Source organism: Pseudomyrmex gracilis, unplaced genomic scaffold (genome assembly GCF_002006095.1).
Source record: "Pseudomyrmex gracilis isolate BER0280 unplaced genomic scaffold, ASM200609v1 scaffold_110, whole genome shotgun sequence".
Taxonomy (NCBI): Eukaryota; Metazoa; Arthropoda; class Insecta; order Hymenoptera; family Formicidae; genus Pseudomyrmex; species Pseudomyrmex gracilis.
In genome coordinates, this window is record NW_018020694.1 from 158807 (window position 1) to 180202 (window position 21396).

A 21396-nucleotide genomic window follows, 5' to 3' on the forward strand; every position below is an offset into this window, starting at 1 on the left:
ACACGTGGCGGAACGGATGCAATCGTTGCTTTGTCGAATTGAGGTTTTACAAGGGCGCTGTTAAAGATTGAGAGCAAACCGGCGCGCGCGGATATAGATCTCTTTTATAGATAGATCTTATTTCTAACAGAGAACTTGGAAATATTAACGCGCGTAAATGGAAGATTATTGACGCACTTTCCGAGCCGGTAAAAGCAATGACTGCGAAGGATTCGTCGATTCTCTTCAATCACCTATAAAGATTTTACTGTAATCGAACGGCGTGCTGCACGCTGTTCGGGCATTCTGAATTCTTCGGAGACGGACACAGCTGCGTTTTATATTCTCTTTTTTTTTTCTCTTAGTTTTTACACCCTCGTCTTATCGCGCAACGGGCTGTCGGACTTCTATTTAGATTTATAGAATCTTTTCTTTTTTTTGACAAGAAACGCTCTTTACACCCAATATATTTCCTTTCCAAAACGCGCAAGCGAGAGAAAACAAGTTGTCTGTTTGTCATTCAAAAACTCGCATAATAAACAAAATAGGCCAGTTTTTATATTTTTTTTTTTTGCATTTTATGCGAAAATGTAAAAAGAACGGTTGCGCGCCTGTAAAATTTAATTCGTAAAACTTATATTTCTAAAAACCTCCCTCCTCATTATAACGGACGAAAAAAATAAAAGAAAATAATAGCACTTTTTGCGTTTTATCAGTACAACGCACGCAAAATTTTGCACTTTTGGATTTGCGTTTCACGCGATGCAGATGCTGAAAATATTCTCGTATTTTTACGTCTGTATGTTTTGCATATAAAGCATTACAGCGTTCTTATGCTGACGTTATATTTTGGATGAGTGCCATAAGTATTCAAAAACGAGATTTATTTGGCAATCTTAACGCAGCGAATATATATATTCCGAATAAATATGCGCTTACTTTTAGCGTAAACAACATATTTTTAGATTCATTGCGCGTAGAAAAGTAAAAATATTATTATTATTATTAATTTGTCAGGTGTGCAAATAAATAGAAAGAATGGATTCTTTTTTATTGAAATCTGGAAAAAAGTTTTTTTTACAAATTATTTTTCGATCATTTCGAAGATGTAAATATATCTCGTGAAAATGAAAGATTAAAGTTTTAACGACATAAGTTGACGCGGCGCCGCGCGTATAAATAAATATATCTTTACAAATTTGATATCGCAGGCGGTCGAGCGGCAACAATATAATCGCCGTTTTGTATTTTACGAAGGACGTTCTATTAAATTCATAAAACATAATATAACGAATACGCGTGCACAGCCAGATTCCGCTTTTTATTGCCCGTATCGCGATAGGCCGGCAGTATATCTGCGCATACTGGAGCGTAATTTAAATGCATTAATCCTTTGAGTGGCGAACTATGATGTATCGTCATATCATACGTGTATCTCGAGTGCCAACGTCGATTTATTGTCGCGTTGCAACATTCGAGAGATAAACAAGACAGGTACTACTTGAATTTTGGACAAGATTTTATCGCACTTGTATTAAATGGACGGTCATTAATCTCTTCGCAAATAATAAATATAAAATCATTGATAATTAATAACAATTGGAAATGGACATCTCGCGATAAAGCAATGTCAAATAATCTCAAGATATTTATTGTGAACAATAAATAACACAGTTAGAGCTACATCTCAGCAAATGGAGTTGCACTGACACTTTCGTATTACGTGTAGAGAATAGAACGGAAATAAAATTCTTATTCACGCGTGTACGCGTAAATTTTTTGCAGTATGCGAGGCAAATAACTCCGTGTTAAAAAAAAAAAAAAAAAAAAAAAAAGAATAAAAGAGCNATAAATAACACAGTTAGAGCTACATCTCAGCAAATGGAGTTGCACTGACACTTTCGTATTACGTGTAGAGAATAGAACGGAAATAAAATTCTTATGAACGCGTGAACGCGTAAATTCTGTGCAGTTTTTAAGGCAAATAACTTCATATAAAAAAAAAAAAAAAAAAAAAAGAATAAAAGAGCTCGTTTGAATCACTCTCTCTCTATAAATATCCAATAACTGCAAGGCTGTATACGACAGCACGGAAGTCCGTACAGATACGTACAGAATAAATGCGAAAATAAATAAATGTTTTTAAATTTCTTCGCAAAGAAATAAATATAAATTCGAAATCGATATAAAATTAATATTGATATTTATTTGTACTCGATACGTGGTGGTATTATTGTAACGACATTTCGCACCGGATACGCGCGTTTATCGCTTGTTATAAAAAAAAAATATTAATAAAATAATACGATATACAAACCAAACAGACGTGATGTTTGCGGGAGAAATTTTTGAACGCGATTGTGTCAAGTATGGATATAAGAGGAGAAAACGAACAAGTAGTCAACACACACGCGGGCGCGACAGCGCTCGAAGCTGTCTCTCCACTTTACACGCGCCGGCCAGAATCCGCTCGGCTTTGACGAGAAAGACGGGTCCTAAGCAAACAACCCGCAGAAAAACAAACGTTCCGTTCACAAGAGGGCGGAATCCATAGAAAGGTAGGGGTTGGTACTCACCGGTGCGCACCAGCACGTTGAGAAGGATGTACAGGACGAGAGTAGTGGCTCGGTATCCGTGTATTATGATCATCAGCCACCTCGATGCGTTGGATCCCGCCGCGTGCCACAGACCCGTGCCCTCGTGCACCATATTTTTCCGGCTCGCCTGTTCAAGGCCGCCACCACCGACGTGTGTCTTCTTCATTCACCGCCGGCGTTCTGCGACGTTAGTAACGTCAAAGTTTATCGGCGTTTCCCAATTTACGTTCACCGCCGCGGGGAACCGATTTCCGCGATTCTCCGGGCTGAACGCAAACCGAGAGAACGAGTTCGTTTTGCGAGAGAAACGGTGGGATGTTAGTCACGCCGTTCGTCAGGACGCTCGGAAATTCCTGATGTTACTTTAACCACGCCGCCCGCCGCCGCCGCGCCGTTACCGCCCGCTTGTTACAGATATTACATAGCATGTACGCGCGCGAGCGTACGTTGTAAACTCGGGTCTGGTTCGTGACAGTTTGTCTTTGATACGAGTTTTGCCGATTGCGCCGACTATATACGTACTTTATTCGGAGGAAATAATGGAATAAAAGGAGAGAAGAGAGAATTTAAAAATTAGCTTTTACGCACACATTTTCCTGTTTTTTTTTTTTTTTTTTATCTCAAATCTTTTCCTTATAAGAAATGTAATATTTTTATTATAATCTTATCATGTTTGATACGCTTTGAAACACATTTATAAATTGATTCGGGTATTTATAAACGTTCAAATTTTTGACGAAATTATTGATCGCGGCATCTGGTTCTACTTACGTTGAACGAGAATCGATCGGAATAGCATCGGGCTATTTGAGATGCGGTATAGTTTGATGATCATCCTATCGTACGAAGGGTGAGCCGATAGTACCCTATTAATGCGAGTAAACAGGTTCATTGATCTCGAAATTTCTCGATTCCATCGCAAGATATTAGACAAGTTTTCCTTAAATAATTTCTATTAAAGTCGATAACAAATTCATATAGCATGTATGTAATTACTGAGGATACCTAGATCTTAAATTTAATACCTCGATAAAACGGATTGAGGTCAATGGAGAAATACTCTCAAGAAATATTTTGATCATTTGTTTCAAACAATCAGAGTGATTGATTTAAATCAATTTAAGAGAGCGAGTTATGAGAATATTAATTAGAGATAAAGAATCATAAATAAAATAGGAAAGATCAGGATTAGTTGTCACATCGAAGTTAGTGACTATTACACAATATTAATATTGCATACACAGTGAAAAAGAAAATGTTAATTTTGTCATTTTTTATATATATTTCAAAAAGTCCGCTCTAAATACAGTAGTGCTTCGAAAATTTTCCGCATTTTTGTCTCGATATTTTTCCGGAAGTCATCCCCACCACCAATTTCTAGAAGTTCTTCGCCGAGGCTTCGCGCGAATTGGTGGGGATGGCTCTGCGACGATCGAGCTTGTGATTGAGCCAATCAGAGATAACAGCCGGCAATTCTCGAAACACATACCTTCCTTGAAATTTTTCCGCGAGCGGAAAAATTTCGAGGCACTACTATATTAAGCTAAATTAAACCGGTTCAGTGGTCTCGCAGCCTGAGCGTAAAGGGGAAGTCCCGAGTTCGAATCCACAATGTCAGATTTTTTGGGGCCGGTCTCTTTCAAGTCGAGTTTATTTTGATAGAAAAAAATCGAACTGAATCGGGCCTTCAATCAGCTTGAATTGGTTGTGGGAAATGTGGAAGAGGAACGTAAGGAAATATTGTAACCCTGAGGGGAATCAATAAAAATTTCTCTTTATCTTTTTTATTAAGTTAAGTTAACTCATTCGTCATGTGTTACTTATTTGACAAATTAGTAATGTTAAACACACTATAATATAAAGCATGATATAAACATAACATAATACAAAATAATGTAACATAATATAAAATAATTAAAAACTACATGGAAAAGTAGTTACAACAACTTATAAGAAATGTATTTCAAAAAACACACTTACTTCTTGTGTTAAATTAGCACATGATAATAGTTATTTTAACTTTGATTTTAAAGTAAATTCGATTATTTTGTTTGTCAAAGTTCACGATTAGTTTGAGATTTAATTTAACTTTTCTTAGAATGTTGAAAATTGACTTTGTAACATATAGATTAATTGAGAGACATGTGGATTAATTGTGTTAAAAACACTTACAAAATAATATTCATTTCTCGATTAATATTAATTTTTATTATTAAGTGACATACACACGGAAAAACTTGATGTTGACAATAGCATCAGTTTAATCAAAATATATTCTGTTGATGCAATATCAATATTATTGCACAGCACACAGCAAATAGTTGCTTTAAGAATATAGATAATAAATTAATTGCAAATGCAATTGAATGAATTATTTATTTTTGTGACAACTCCATTTTTTCTGTGCGCAAAATGTTAAGTTGTGAAGTGATGTAAATCTAACACATGAAAACGTTACAAAAATAATAGCGTGGCAGTTGTAATTTTACATTGAAGTAATAATCAAAACGAAATAACACAAGAAAATTTTCATATATGAACACACAATTTTTTTATTGTGTACAGATTGTTTTTTATAATAATTTATTTTGAATATCACCAGTTTGCGTCGTGATCTCTCTTAAATTATTAGTAATTTTTACCTAAAAACAGAAAAAGTTTAAAAACTAAATGGAAAACATAAATCAGTTTGATGCGCTTTTTGCACATCAAGAAACTGAAGCGAAACGTGGTGCGAACCGAATTCCGACATTGTCACAAACACGAAAGTTTTTCTTTTCGCGGAACAGGAGATATCAGGGCTCGTTTGTGTCGGACGTGTCTAGAACGCGTCACCTCGACGAGGTAAACGAGCAAAGCTCTTCGCCTAAATCTTCCTCCGCACCGCCTACTTCCTGTCCTTCTTCATTCGACTGACACTTTATCAGCGTATAACAATACAAGCTCTAGGAAACTCGTGTACCAGGTTATCGAAAAGATTAGATTTTCCGCGTTACCAGCAAAGAGGAATTCCGCGGAAGCATTATTATGCATATTGCTGTTATCGCGATATTTCATCAAAAACACTTGTATGTATTTACAGTATTGTTATGTATCGTCGATAATTTTTTGTAAAAAATTAATTTATCTCAAGATAAATTTATATATGCATGTATATTATATGTAATATATTAATTTCATTAAATCTGCCTTATGCAGTAACATTGACCAAATAAAGAAAACTCGCGCAATCTCTCGAAAATAAATTAGAAACTCTCTCTCAATCAAAACTCTCTACTCAAAACTCGAAAAAAAAATATTCATCCTTAAGGATTTAAAAAAAATTATTCATAACACCTTCGAATGCTGAGTGCACCTTTTAAAACGGGTAAAGAAGGTAAAAATAATATCAAGAAAGAACCAAGAGACGTTTTCTACGGAGATCTTATCTCGACATTTCTTCTTCTTCTTTTTTTTTCTTTATATCCGACGACCTTTACCGACGTCGTGTATAATGATGTTTCACTGACGCAATTAGTCGAAGACGATCGTTGAGTTGCACCGGCAGCTCGAATATCAAAGTTCTCTTGCTCGGTTGCTAATTCTGAATGCGGAACATCGGAATAAAAGAGTCGCGCCAGCGATTTTGCCGCTTCCGTGTTCTGATGACCAGGCAAAATCTCACGCGAGCTAACATTACACACCTCGCAAATACGGCTGTTCTCGTATTCCGCCGTCTCTCGACGAGCATTATTTCCGGTTGGCTCGCATCGAAGTCCGAACAGGTTGATATAATATCTGTGCGCCTAAGATCTTTTCCCTGTCGAAACCAAAATTTTTTTACTAGAGAGAGAATTTTTCGATTATTGTTTCGCGTTCTCTCACTCCCTCTTTTCTTAACAATGTCAAATCAACTTCTCTCAACTCTCAGAGAAGACAAAAGTGAAACTGCAGACTGTGAAACGAAGCCGCGACAAAGTCAAGTGCCCCTCCCCTCCCCCTCCCTGTTTGCTGTGACAAACCCGAAGTGACTTCTGTCACAGTCAAAGTAGCTGCAGTTCAGCAAACATATAGACGTACATACGCGCGCGTTTGGAGGATAAATAGTCGCCTAACAGTAGTCGACTTGACTCATATTGCGTGTTCAATGCAAACTCCGTTATATAGTGGAATACGAACCCGAAAAGAGATTCGGTCGAAGATACTGTCAACTTTGTCAGTTGGAACTTGGCGCGAAATTCAGCCGTTCATGATGTAACGTTACTTACACACACACACACACAAATATATATGTACATGTATAAGATCCGGCTGCGTATACTTGGAACACTGTGTAACTTCAACGTCGAACTTGCTTGATATCCTCAAGTTCAACAAGTTTCTCGACGTACGAATCTCGCCTTCGCGAAACTTATACGAGTCGACGTTCGCGGGAAGGATGGACGTTCCATTTTCCTGAGACTCAGGGATGTTCCCAACAATATCCCACAGCTCCCCGAAGAGGGTTAGATCGTTGCCACGATATCTCCCGAGACGTGATATTAACTTCGTCACACCTTCGGCGCGATGATAACTTGATGGTCCAGAGCTTTGGCGATACTAACCGCACGCTCTAACGGTCTGTCGAAGCTTTTACACCGAAAACGAGCTTCCCGTGTTATCCCGAATCTCGCATCGCGCGCGATACCACGTCGAAATCGGCGCAATGACCATAATCGTAAGACTTGCGGTAGCATATTCGAAGTCGGCGATCTACCCGTCTGTGCGCCGCGTGTTTCAGAAGCGGAACGAGAAACAGCGCAAGGATGATCCTCTCCATTCCAACCGACTATATACTCCGATAACTTCCGCGCGCTTACGTTTGCAAACCGGTTACTCGCTCGTTACAACAAACGCACCCTCTCGCACACGAACACACACTTCCGCGAGAGGCGAGAAAGAAACTTCGACGTTCCGCTCCGCCGAGCCGATGTGCCGCCGTGTGTATCTCCCGCGCGAGCTGGAAATAACACGCCGGAGCAGATGTCGGAGTCGGTCGGAGGAACGTAACCCTTTCCTCTCTCTCTCTTCCATCTTCTCTCTCTGTCTCTCTCTCAATGTTTGCTCGTGACCCAGAAGAAGCTTTCCACCACAGGAGCACGACTTCAACGACGTGCATCCTCGTTGCAGAAGAGCAGAGAGAGAGAGAGAGAGAGAGAGAGAGAGAGAGAGAGAAAGAAAGAGAAACGTCGCGGCGCGGATGCGTGCGGATCTTCCATTTGGCAGCTTGCATTCGCCTTGCGTCTCGTTGTGGTATACCGGGTAACTTTGATGTCTCGCTTCGAAGAGCAGCGTCGTTACTGAGTAAAGAGTTGCGAAGAAAATGTCACTGTGTGCCACCGCAACGAGCGGGACTGCTTCTTCGCGAAGCTGCTCGCGAGGCTCGCGTACAAGAAAGAATGTTTTAAGAGAGTTCGAATGAAGAAGTAATGCGCGAGCGAAACGAAGAGGTGAAGAGAACTTTCGAGACCCCGCGAGAGTGTATTCATATTTCTTTTTCTCTCCGCGATATATTTTTAAAAAAAGAGTGTGTATATGTACGATAGTCTGGCTTGTCGGGCACACACGTCAGAAATCTTGCTCCGCAAAAAATTACTTACGTGCGAAAACGTGGTAATACGCGATAATTTATAAATTTGTCGCCGATGTAAGGGGAGAGTTCGTACAATTTAACGTGACGTGTTTCTCTTCTTTCTTCTCTATTATACACGACGACGGTTCCATATATAAGTACGTACGTAACACACACACACACACACACACACATACTCGATACGTACTTCGGACCGTTTGTGCAGTCTCATGCGAGAGAAACAGACTTCGAATTCACGTCACGTGACATCCGAAAAGCGGAAACTTCGCACTGACGTACACGACCGCGCGATACGAGAAATCAAAAACGAGTAAAACGAAAAATTCTGCCACTCGTAATATCAAAGTTACGAAGGATCGCGATAGCTCGGAAAAAGAACACGAGAGGGGAATAGGAGCAAAATATAAAGCAAATAAGTAAAGATTATAGTACGCAAGAAATCACGCGATTCTTATTTTATTCGGGATTCGGGCAGCTTTTCACGATAAAGTCTCCCTCTCTCTCTCACTGCTATGTAAAAAATTGTATACGTTTATATTGTTTTTACAGTGTGTGTGTTTTATACGCAAAAGAAAACAAAAACTTTGGAAAAACTTTCTTCGTGCGTGAGCAAATGTCAATACGGAAAGATTGCATTACGCAGCTAATGACGTTTCGTGTTTCTCTCGATATTCGCGCCGAAGGTTACGCTACATCCCGAAGATATTCATCCGCGACACATCGGAGAGAGACGTGTTGTCGTGCAAGAAGAGACGCTTACGACACGCCATTAGCTTTTGTCATCTGGAGAACGCCTCTCGTTGTCGGGACATTATATTAAACTACGTGATCCAACTGTCAACGCATTCTGCGCTCGTCACCGCGAGTCACACCACCAACTTGCATTCCGATTTGTGTTTTCACGCCGTCATCGGGCGGACTCGACACCGAGTCATGACAAGAGTAATATCAAGAATGTATACGTACGTGTACGTTTGTATACGTGTATATAATATGTATATATACATAAATATACATATATATATATATATATATATATATATATATATATATATATCAAAAGGAAACGCTCGAAAATACCATGCGTGATCCTTCTTGTTGCACGCAAACCGCATCGCATTGTCGGTCTAGTTTGAAAACGATTATGAGCGACGACACGTGCAACAACAATGCATAGAGATCGTACAGAAGGAAACAAATGTCGCTTGAGAGAGAGAGAGAGAGAGAGAGAGAGAGAGAGAGAGAAAGAGAGAGAGAGAATAACGACGCAAAGATATTTAACTTGGACGAGAGAATTTGTCGACGGAACAAACGGTCGGATTCGACGAATCATTCGCGCTCTTTCAAAGTAACTGAACATAATGTGAGATAAAAGGAAGACGAGAGACGATGTGTTTACTTTGTAATTTGAATTGCATAATATATATACATACACATCCGCGACGTTCTCGGGGGCGTGAGTTGCCGTTGCTCGACATCTCTTAAAGTCAAAGTTGCTCTTTCGACAAGACCGAAGAAGACTTTGAGCAGTCGCGATTCCGACGAGTGTTCGAGCGAGTTACCGTGAGAGTCAACTGCGTTGACAATCACGTAATTAATATTAATTCTCTCTCATTACCCCGGCATACCGTCATCACAGATGTTCTCAGACGAGCGTGCGATGTCTGTTAGAATATTACAAGAGGCACGGAAAGCGCTCAGGGTGATGAAACTTCTTCTTCGTTAAGGTAGCGTCAAAGTTTCGTCTGTCGGAAGTACGCGGAGAGAGAGAAGAGACGCAAACTCAAAGATCCACGTGGACCCGGTCCCGCGGATATTGTGCAAGTTTTGGAGATATTGCACGAAGTGGGCACGAGTTACACGTTAGCGGAAGCCTCTTCTGGAACACGCAGTTAGCGTTAATATGTCCTTCGGGGTAGGAAGACCGAAGGTATACTCCGAACGAGTCTCTGGCTTAACCAACTCCCGTCACGAGCACATTTATAGCCGACCTTCCCCAATTTTTACGTAATACAAAGTACGACGATCTTAAAGAGAATGAAGAAGGAACGCAAGTATGCGAAGAAAGTGCGGAAAAAAAAACGATTCTTCGAGTATTTTCCATGAAAAACAAAAAAAACAACAAATTTATTTACTTTTCAATCAGAAATATATGTATTTGCAACGCGGGCAATATAAAGTTTATAACTTCGATCTCTGTCCCCAAAAAAAGGTCATTTTTCAAACTTTCAGTTCTCTTTTTTTTGTTTTTTGCAGCGGAATAATATCCTCACGTTTTGTGACAGTGACAGTGAATAATATCTTCATGTTTCACCAAAGCGGTACCATTCTTTTTTTTAAATTGTTCGTAATATAGTACGCAAAATATATTCCGCGTATGCATCACGCGCCGCGCTAACAAAGTGAGCCCTTCGTCTTACAAACATATACCACAATCATCACTCGGATAAAAAAAAAAAAACTTACGTGAGTCACGCGAAGATAAATATATAATAAAAGAATATTAACATCTTTTTGTGTGTATAACGCGCATAATATAAAAATGTTTTATTTAGCGAGTACTCGAAGACGAGTTCTTTGGCTGGCGATATTTATTCTTAGTTCCGAAAAAGCACTCGCTAGCTTTTTTTCCCGTTTTACAAGTTCTGCCCGTGTAAAGATCGAGGGGAATTCCGAGGTAGGTAAGCGTGTGGAAAGACATTTGCTGTTACTTTTGTGCATGGGTGAACACACAGGTGGAAAAACATTCTCTTTGCTATTTAATGGAGGTAAAAAGAAACGTGGAACTAAAACGTGGTATAAGTTTCGCATTTTCGCAACAAAAACATTGAACTGTCCGAGTGCAAACAGCATTTGTGACTTAACACCAGACTGAAAAACAACCAAACCCCCGTCAAAAAAATGATGGATTTCAAAAATGCAATCCATTTGAAAGAAATGTTCCGAGTAGTTTCACTTAATATAAGTGTGAGATATTAAAAATCAAAATATTACAAATTTTTTTGCAATAAAAAATTTGAAAGCTGTTTTTGTTAATTAATTGTTTAAATATTAAAGAAATATAAAATATCGAATAAAACGTTTTTCAAATACCGTCAAATTGACGGATGTGGTAAAACTGTGGTACATTTAACTCGGATTGTTCTATGTAATATATTAACAGTTTTTTATTTCTTGAAATCGCGTCTGTTTTTTTAAAAAAAAAAACAAAAGTTTGTTCTTTTAAATTCGTCGCGTAACTTTCTCAAATCAAAAGACATACGGTAGTAGTGTGTCCCGCGCTACGCTTACGTTCGGAAGCAAAATCGAACGGTGATGTTGTATATAAGCGTATCTCTTTGTCGAGCTAGTCACGTGACCGCGGTCCGCGTCTTTGAGGAATCCGAGCTAAGGCTCGCACAGACGATATCTCCCCGGTCTACGGCTTTCTCGATCGAATGTGCGGCTTCGGGGGATAACGAGGGAGTTGTCTCTTTAAGGATCCGCCGTTGCTCTGGAAATTCGAGCAAAGTGGATATAGTTCGCAGAGCAATTCGGTCCCTCCCCGTGCGCCGCCGTAGCCAAGAACACGCTCGGGCTGTCGTAAAATGTTGAACGTAAGCTGCTTTTTGTTGAAAGCTCAAGCGGTATGTATAAGAGATGTGACCCGGCGGAGACGCTAACTTTAAAGAGCATCTCGTAAAAATATAATTGCGCGTATACATCACGATTTATCGTACGTGCACGTAATTGTGAAGTTTTGAGGGATAAGCAAATTTTATGACGCTATAATACGCGAGATCGAAGAGCTAACTTCATAACGATCCCCCCGTTCTATTGTCCCTTTTCCTTTATTAAAAGACAGACATCACGCATTGATTTTTATAAAAGGATTTTCTTGTAAAAAAGAAAGAGAGAGAATAAAACGCGCTTCCACTTAATTAACGCGTTTTCGTATAAGCTTCTGAAAAATCTCTCACGTTCCGCGTGGAGAAAGAGGAAGAAAGCTTTCAAAGCCATTTTCTCTTAACGAGTTTACGATGTCAGACGACGATAGAGAAGAACAATGTGGAATGATACGATAGAATCATTTCAATATTTCGAGAGATTTCCCTTCTGCGACATTATATTTCTCATCTCACAATAGTTTGTACAACGTAATGGCATTTTGTCGCGAAATCGTGATAATAAAACTATCAATGTAACAGAAATGACAATATGACAATTGATTGAGAACTAATTCGGTGGCGCGCTCGCAAATTTTTTTAATTCTCGTATTAATTAAAAAAATTTGAGTTCCTCGTGAATAATATCAGCGTGACGGTTAATTTCATTACGTTAATGAGAGACGTTGTAAAAACAGAAAAGAAAACCCGGGGTTTTAAGTTGAACTTGACTTCGACAATAAAAAGCGGAGCCTTCGCTCTTAGACAAACGTTATCGCGGCGCGAACTAACTCGGGAAAATGCGCGCGGAAGCATTTTTACTGGAAAGAAATCGCGGATTGTAACATAGAACATCCATTTTCAAAACCGCACCGCTGTTACCCAACCAAGTCGATAATGATGCACGCCGATCAGTCAGAAACTCGAATAGCCGTGTGTGTGTGTGCGCGCGCGTTTTGTAACTGGGAAATGCGCTTTACAGAGTAAAAACCGTTGATTTAAGCGAGGAAAAAAGTACGCGCGTATGTTCGCGCGCGCGCGCATCATCCCTAAAGGATTTTCCAATATGTGGTAATCGTCCCGAGACGACGTCTCGATCTCAACGGCGCGACGTATCCCTGAAAAGAGGCTTCCTCGAGTGGGGATTTCTCTATCTGTATTACGGGAAGCGCGTTAAGCTTCGGAAGATGAGCGCCGCAGCGGCGCAAGCTTTAACGAGAGACTAAAGTAGCCGGGGTGTAAAAACGAGAGCGGTGAGAAAAAAGTAAAAAAAAAAAGAAAAAAAAAGACGAAGAAGAAGAAGCGATGGTAAAACGGATGTAACGGCGGTGCAGCGGCGGGATACGGATACGGTCATCGTTGAAGGTATATAACGTCGGAGGGTTGCGGTGCGCGGTGGCTGAACGACCGAAAGTAACTACGCGGCACGGATTACAATACGGTAGATCTGGCGCAGCGGCGTTTAGATTAACAGGCGGACATTTGTCCGGCAATACGGTGGATTAAGTTTCGAACGGGGGGCCGAAACCCCGCCCTTAGGGAACCATTCTAGCAGCAGCGCGGTGCACTTTATGAATACTAATTGCTATCAGAGAAGACATTCGCTGCGGAAATTTATCGGCATTATCGGAACCGGAGGGTTCCCGTCATACATCCCGGAGGACCTCATTGAAAAGAAATATCCCCGTCACGATCGAACCGGATAGAAACGGTCGTAATGCGCGAGCGGGTCCTTCGTGTTACCCAATCTAATCGAGTAACGCCAGACGCCGTTTCTCTTAAATTAAGTGACATTCGATCGTATATATAAATTTTATACGTACGTATATACATATATATATATATATATGTATGTACGTTCTGCAAATACATAATTCGCACACCGCTGGAAACGGTTACATATCTAACTTTTGGTATTTGCGTTCGGTAATTAGATTTTTAATGCGGTGCGCATGTACGTGGAATTCCCGCTGAACTTTCACAATGTTTCGCACTTATGATATGCATAATGCGTCTACCGTACAAGCGCCACATGCAAAGCGCTTTAACAAACTGAACTTCTGAATGGGTTTTTATCTTCACGGTTACGAGCGTTGCGGATATAGCAGCGCTCGCCTGGTACATGCGTTTGCAGACAGCTTTGCGGAAATGTGAATTTATGTTGTCGGGATCCGCGATTTCGCCAAGTGTAAAGAAATAAATCGGGTTCGGATATGTTGCCACGTGAAAGAATGTTAGTGCAATATTTTATATATACGTGTGCGTTAAAAGATATTTAAAGTATCGAGTAAAATATATTTCTCTCGCGAAGAGAGAACAATTGCGCGTACATGCGTTACTTTCGCAAGAAAAATTTGCCCGGAAATTTATCCCCACTCTGTCTCTCTCTCTTTTTCTCTGTCTATATAGATTTTTGTGTTTGCACATTTCACATTCGTTCGAATTTTCGATCGAAGTGGTAAAGTGTAACGCATCACACTCGTGACTGATGGTAAACGTGGATCCTCGCGCGCGTGTGTGCAGTGCACGAGCTAGCTCGGATCTGGCAATTGCATCCGGCAATTAACTCCGGCATCAGCTACAGGGCCGCGTCAAAGCGCTGAATCTCACGAACCATGTATCGCTAACCACTTTCTCGTATATTCCATGGTTTCCTGAACGTCGAAATTTTTTTTTTTTTTTTTTTTTTTTTTTTTTTTTTTGTCAATTCATTCCCGCAGCTATAGTCGCACACCGGAGCAATTGCCGGACAGAGCCGAGCACTTGAAAAGCGATCCTTTCGCAAGTGGAAAATAAAATTTTGATGCGATATGTTATACTCGCGCGAGTAAAATAATTATTACAGTACGTTTAGGAGCGCAAAAGTGCAGAAATATATCTATACGGTATTTTGTGACTTGGCGATTGTTTCAAATGCTGCATCATTTTTTTTTTTTTTTTTGTTTTGTTTTGTTTTTGCTGCTCTACAAAGCAGCTCGTTGCAAATGGATTTTTAGTGTATCCGAAAGTTGAAACGTGCCGATTCGGCCCGGAGTATTTCGCATCGACTCGCGAGATTCCTCAGACGCGGTGGCTCGGAACGCAAAATTGTCGGATCGATTTGTATCGCAATACGTGAAAATTCTACGAGGCCCCCGTCGTGTAACACGCGAGAGAAATAAAATATCTCGTTCTCTAATCCGATAGTATCGAGTCTCGTTGAGCGCACCGCGCTCCGACCGAAATTGTATTCCGCCTCTACTCAAGAGTTGAATTCCGTCCTCTCCGTGTGTGTATGTGTGGATGCGCGCACGCTTGTATGTGAAACTTCACTGCGGTCTCTCATGTCGATTAAAGAAGAAGCAATGCCGGATGCAAGTTTAACCTACCAGTTTGGTATCAATTAGCCCCGGGTCAAGTACCTCGCGTTAGTCAGTGATTCGTGTCGACTGGAAGTAGTGCGATGAGAAGAATCGTTTCGGGTAATTCGACGGTGATGTACATACCGGGAGCAAAATATCGAGCTTTTTAAATACATTCCCATTTGCCATTAAGCAGATTTCAATACATGAATAAAAAACAAATAAAATGATTTTATTATCTTCAAAGAATTTTTATCTCTGTTTTATGACGGTTTTAACTGTGAGAGATATTTATGACACTTTTCCAATTACGTCTCAAAATTAGCGCGGGCAACACGTTTCGAAATATCGCGTCGAAAATAAAAACACCCTTATCTCCTACCAACGCTTCAATTATGCCGTAGCGGCTTATAAAACCGTATAATGTATGCAGAAGTAATCAATTGAAAACCTGTATTCTTGATGTCCAATATTCATTCATATTACACGATCGTATTATGCACCAGATATCGACTGGTATTATGTATGTGCATAATTTGCCTCAAATATGTATATACCGGTAGCATATCACGCGGCTAACGTCTTTGTTTCTTTGTTTTCTTTTTGCAGTCGACGATTATATACTGAAAAATAATATGTTAAAAAATATATCTGCACACTGATAATTATTATGGATATATAATATTGTGAAACAATGTCGCGGGTAGAAATTGCTGTGAAAGTTAATTGTTGCAACCTTTAATTGAAATTGCAAAGTTATAGAGTTAAAAGAAACGTGACGTGAAAAACAAAAAAAAATATTCATAACACACGCAAATATGTTTTAAGGCAATTACAAGCTAGAAAAATGTTTCGTATGTAAAACTGTGTGTTATCTGCACAAACTAATAAAATGTCATTTTATATTATCACATTTTTTCTGAAATAAAAAAAGAAAAAAGAAAAAAAAACGAAAACGAGTGATTACGCGCGGATATTTATAAGCTGCGCGCATGCGTTTTTGACGACAGTTCTTTTTAAACGAATTTGCCTTGGACGTGTTAATGCGCGAAAAAACATACAATTAGCGTCACGAGAATCCACATACAGAACGCGCAACAGCATCATAGTATACACACATACACACATGCGCGCATGCAGTGGATAGATTTTAAAACATGCAAGAGAAATGTTTTAGGATCTTGGCAAAAGATGCTTTTGATAAAAAATTCCCACACGCGTGGCACCTGATTATCGACCCTTTCGCGTCGGTACATATGCGTATGTATATATGTTCCTCAACGCGAAACGCTTCGTGCTCCGAGTTTTTAGAGAGCGAAAAATGTTGGCGTTGTGAAAAAAACGCCACACACTTTCATGCGCAACGGAACCACGTACGGGCAAAAACCAGAAAGTTGCTTTCAGGCGGCTACATGCTTGATTTCCGCTCGTTTCTCGCAAATTGAGAACCGCTGACCAGTTTCTTGTTAATACGCTTCAATTGCCGTGATTTTGTGAAATTTAACAGCGGGGAGAAAATGGGACACTTTAATTCGCAGAAACGCTCGAAAGAGACGGCAAAAATTAAACGATTAAGCTTATAAAGCGACACACAGGAAGAGAGAATAGAAAAGTGCGGTAGAAGAGAGAAGGAAAACGGCCGAAAATGTAAACGCGTATAAGACAGAGAGATAGAAATTTTGTAATCGCAAAACTTTTTAAACCGCTTCTGCCGAGACTTTTTACGACGGGCGTACAGGAAACTTTTCCGTGACCTAATAATCGAGCAAAAAAAAAAAACAAGTGGAGGTCGTGTTTTCAAGATTGCCGCGGTAGTTTCTGTTGTTTCGACATTGTTTCTTGCAAATTTTCTCTACTTTGTTAATGGAATGTAAAGTAAAAGTTCTTCGTGGGCGCGCGATAGTGAATAACTTTTCATTGAACGTCTCACAATACGAGCGTAGCTCTCAAGATGTATAAATGGCGAAACCTTAAATGAAAGAATTCCAATTGTGTGTGCACGAGCAGAATGATATAAACATAAGTAAAATCAACGGAAAAAATTAGAAAGCAATGCAACATCTAAGTTAGTCCACTTATTTTACATTTTTTATCCGTCTTTTTCTATTTCTATTTGCTTAAAACATTTTAGCGAGAAAAAAAGAGCGTAAACTGTGGGAAACACAAGGGATAAATTCGCGTATATATAATAAATTTACGGTCTATAAAAACCAAAAACACGTCACGTGGAACGATTGAGAAGTATCCGAAACGATGCGTGTAGTTATAGCCATTTACGACATCGCGTATATACGACTTCATTGTTGCTCGACAATTACTCTTCGTCGAGCTATTTCTTCAGATTAGGAAATAAATGAAAATCGCTCGGGATCATATCTGGCGAATAAGACGGATGAGACGGCAATTCGAAGTGTAACTTTTTCAAATAAATTTTAGCCAATTGCGAGACGGTTGAGCCGATGCGTTGTCTTGAATTTACTTTGGCGAACTGTGATTCGTATAAACACGTTAGCGTTCGACATTTGTTTCTCCGAAGGATGAGACACGTCAACAACAATCAAGTAATGTGATATTATTATCTATGTGTCGTATTTCGGATACTTATCAATCGTCCCTCGTAAATCCCACAATCTACTCTTCGGCTACGTGAATACGACGGCAGACTAAAAAGATACATCTACAGGTGGTCCGCGTGTTTAAACGTGTTCGTTAATTTGTATTTTATTGTACTTATATATATAATAATGTATTATTTAAGAATTACTATAATGCCGCCGTATAAACGTCATTAGCGCGATGGCAAGATGAAATTACATTACTTTCCGCGAGCAATTCGGTCAATTATCCATTGTGCAAATTAACTTTCGCGATTGCGTTATTACACGATTATTGCGTGAGAATTATGATTATGCGCAGAATGAGGATGATTTTCAGCAGTTTGCCTAACGAGGTAGTTTGTTTGTGTACGTACATAAATCCGAAACACTTTGTCATTACACTCTTGTAAACGAGATTCCTCTTTATCTCGAATCCAGTTCTTTTTGACATCGTGTTATCGAAGAGGTGATTTTTAGCGACGAATTTTATTCCCAGAAGCAGAAAGCTAAAGAGTGCCCTGAGGCTTTGGCGCTGAAAGCACGCTGAAAATGATGGGAAAAATACGTGATATCTTGATATATTATCGTGCAGCTTAGACGAACAATCGCGAGGTCTTTATACTCTCTCTTCGCTTGAGATTCTTCCGACAGAGCGCAAAAAAAAAAAAAACCGAGAAAACGCGTCGCCTAACTTTCTCGCTCTTTTCTTGGCATCATATTATATATATATATATGTATATCTATAGGGCATATAAATATGTGCATATTCTCTTTTGAAAGCCTTACAGAAAACAACACGATATGTGTATCTATATATATTACATATATATATATATATATATATGTGTGTGTGTGTGTGTGTACACATTGTCATCATGCTTATATTGTTTTCCATTATAGACCTGCAATACGCTCTTTTGTTCGCAACAATTCCTCCGTGCCGACGAGCCTCGCGCACAGAAATTACATTCGCAAAGTGCTATCAAAATTCCCTTTAAATTGCGTTTTGCTTTTTTTTTTTTTTTTGTTCGTATTGCACAATAATTTTTGTTCTTCTTTCCGTTTGGTCGCGTCTTTCTGCAATCAAATGTTTTCGAAAATTGCAAAACCGAGCGCGCACTAAAGTCAAACACGAGCGTGATCGAAAACTGAAAAATTCCGAGAACATGAAATTAAATTGTCCAACCCGTTCGTGCGGAACACGCTCGAGCTTGTTAGCAACAACATCGTTAACAACGAAGCATAAAATTTGAAAAAAAAACTTTTATCTCGCTAAAACCGCAGTGTTGTCTGAAAAACACTTTAACGAACGAAATCATATCTCGCACGATTGCGCAACAATCGATATTGGAATTTCTTCGCGATTTTATAAACATATATATAGTTCACGCAAGGAGAGAGAGAGAGAGAGAGAGAGAGATGTGTACATACAAAACTTCATCGAAATCTTACGAGACACGTACAAATCTTCACTTTCTTTCTCAAGCGGCATATGAAATTTCGATCAGGGAGTTTTGCCGGCAACGGAAAAATGTGGTTCCGATACATCGTCCATCATTATCGACAGTATCATTGATCATCGCGGAACCGTCCGGAAAACTGAAGGAAGCAATCAGCGAGACATTCGATCCATCTCACCGACAGACTGCGCGCCGTGTTTCCCTGTTGTCTATGTCAATGGCGAACACAGAAAACGCTGTTAACAGTAATGAAATCCTTGCAATCTCTCCGAGTTAAAACGGTACATCCAAGGAATCGGGCGCTTGCCGATTGTATTCAAGCCAGGAAAGAGAGAGAGAGAGAGAGAGAGAGATAAAAAGAGAAAAAGACAGAGCGGAAGAGAGGGAAGGAATAGGTATTTACCTATCGGTAAAAATGGTAATACTCGGAAAATAATGTATACATATATTTAGAGGTGGAAAACATTGCGGGAGGAAGCTTTTAAGACGCCATTAAAGTTTCAAGCGTCGTGATAACGGGAGTGGGGAAGGAAAAGAGTGCTAAAATGTGTATAATAAAAAATGATGTAGATGCAACGAAAAGTGTGGTTAATGCATTTTTATTTGTCCTGTAAAATAATGCTCGACAATTAGTGCATTTCTTTGTTATTACATTTCTCGAACAATTGTTTATTTTGTTTTTGTTTGCTTGTTTTGAAAAGACAGTTTAAAACAAACAGAAACAAGAGACAAAAGATTATTTTAATGCAAATGATAAACTAATTTTGTGTAAAAAAGAAGGTAATTAAGATACGTCTTATTGTTAACGATTGTGAGCGAACGGTAATTTGCACGTTTACGGACAGACAAACGCGACACAATATTTTCACATTTTTTTTCGTAGATTGTAAGTTGCACTGTTTTTCAAGAATGTTCTGGAAGTATAAGCACATCCTGTTAATAATCGTTGAATGATGAACCGATCGAAAGAGAGAGAGAGAGAGAGAGAGATCTCTGGGGAGTTTAACGATATAAGATATATATCCCATAAATCGTCCTTTGATGACAGGGTAATATCTATTTATCAACAAGGAAAATATAACAAGAGCACCGCGACGCGGGTATAGTTTTACTGCAAATATCGAAATTTGCTGTTCTTCTTCGGAAAGCTCATTAATGTAGAATGGAAAACAAAGGGGTACAATGTACATTATTTAAATAAAATATCGCTGTACAAAAAGATGAAAATCTATTGTTGATTAAACTCTGAGAAATATTTTATTAATAAATGTTTAATTAATCAATCTTTTATTACAAATCCCAAAACGCATTTATTAATTGTATAACTTTTCGTACGATTGCGAATATTTGTTAAAGAGAACTGGCGGTTTAATACAAAAAAACAAAACCAAACAAAAAAAAAAAAACGGGAAGTAATACGAAAACAACACTGAGGGATAAAATTTATATATCGCGGAGTTTATTACGTGTGCGAGTTTGCGTAAGAGATTGCGGCGGGCTTCTACGGCATTGAACGTAGAAAATATCGCGCCACTAAGAGCGATAAAATGTGCAAACCGATAGGAACCACAAAAAGCGTACGTTACATCAGCGCTTCCCAATACTATCGCTGTACGAATACGTACTTTGTTAAGTTATATCTGTCTGATTTCGCTTAACTCACAAATATACATACATGTGGGAACGTGTACGTGAAATCTCTCTATGAGATTTAACGCTATATATCCGTATATATCTATATATTTTCTCTACTAGACGATTTTTCTCACATGATAAAAATAAATCTGTGTGGCTGGTAATCGCGCGTCGAAATAATTTATATACTTAATATATAGAAAACAAAGACACGCAAACATACGATAAAGCGTTAAAGAAAAATATTATCGAAATTTCCTTTTGTCTCGTCGACGACGTTAAATTATTAACGGACCTTGTTAGTACGCGTGCGAAGTGCGATTGCAAATTTAATGATTATATGAGTTGAGAGCCGCTGTGCGATACGATTGTTCGCGCGGCCAACCGAAACGTAACCGATACAGAAAAACAGAGGAAAAAAAAAAGGCAGAAAATTGTCGGGATCTGGTTGCACACGATCCTCTGGGAAAATAACTTGGGCAAACAGGCAGTAACGTTTTCAGCGGCGCATTGTGCTTTTCCTTCTTACCAA

The 21396-nt window shown here is 39.2% G+C and overlaps 1 protein-coding gene across 1 annotated transcript in view; it reads right to left on the bottom strand.

The window, feature by feature from the left end:
- The window catches only part of LOC109856203, an 81331-nt gene that overhangs the window by 52997 nt on the left and 6938 nt on the right, over positions 1–21396 (bottom strand). The window contains exon 2 of the mRNA XM_020431217.1: positions 2556–2736. Within this exon, the coding sequence (XP_020286806.1) occupies positions 2556–2688 (133 nt within the window). The 5' untranslated portion in view covers positions 2689–2736. The remainder of the gene's footprint in view (positions 1–2555; positions 2737–21396) is intronic.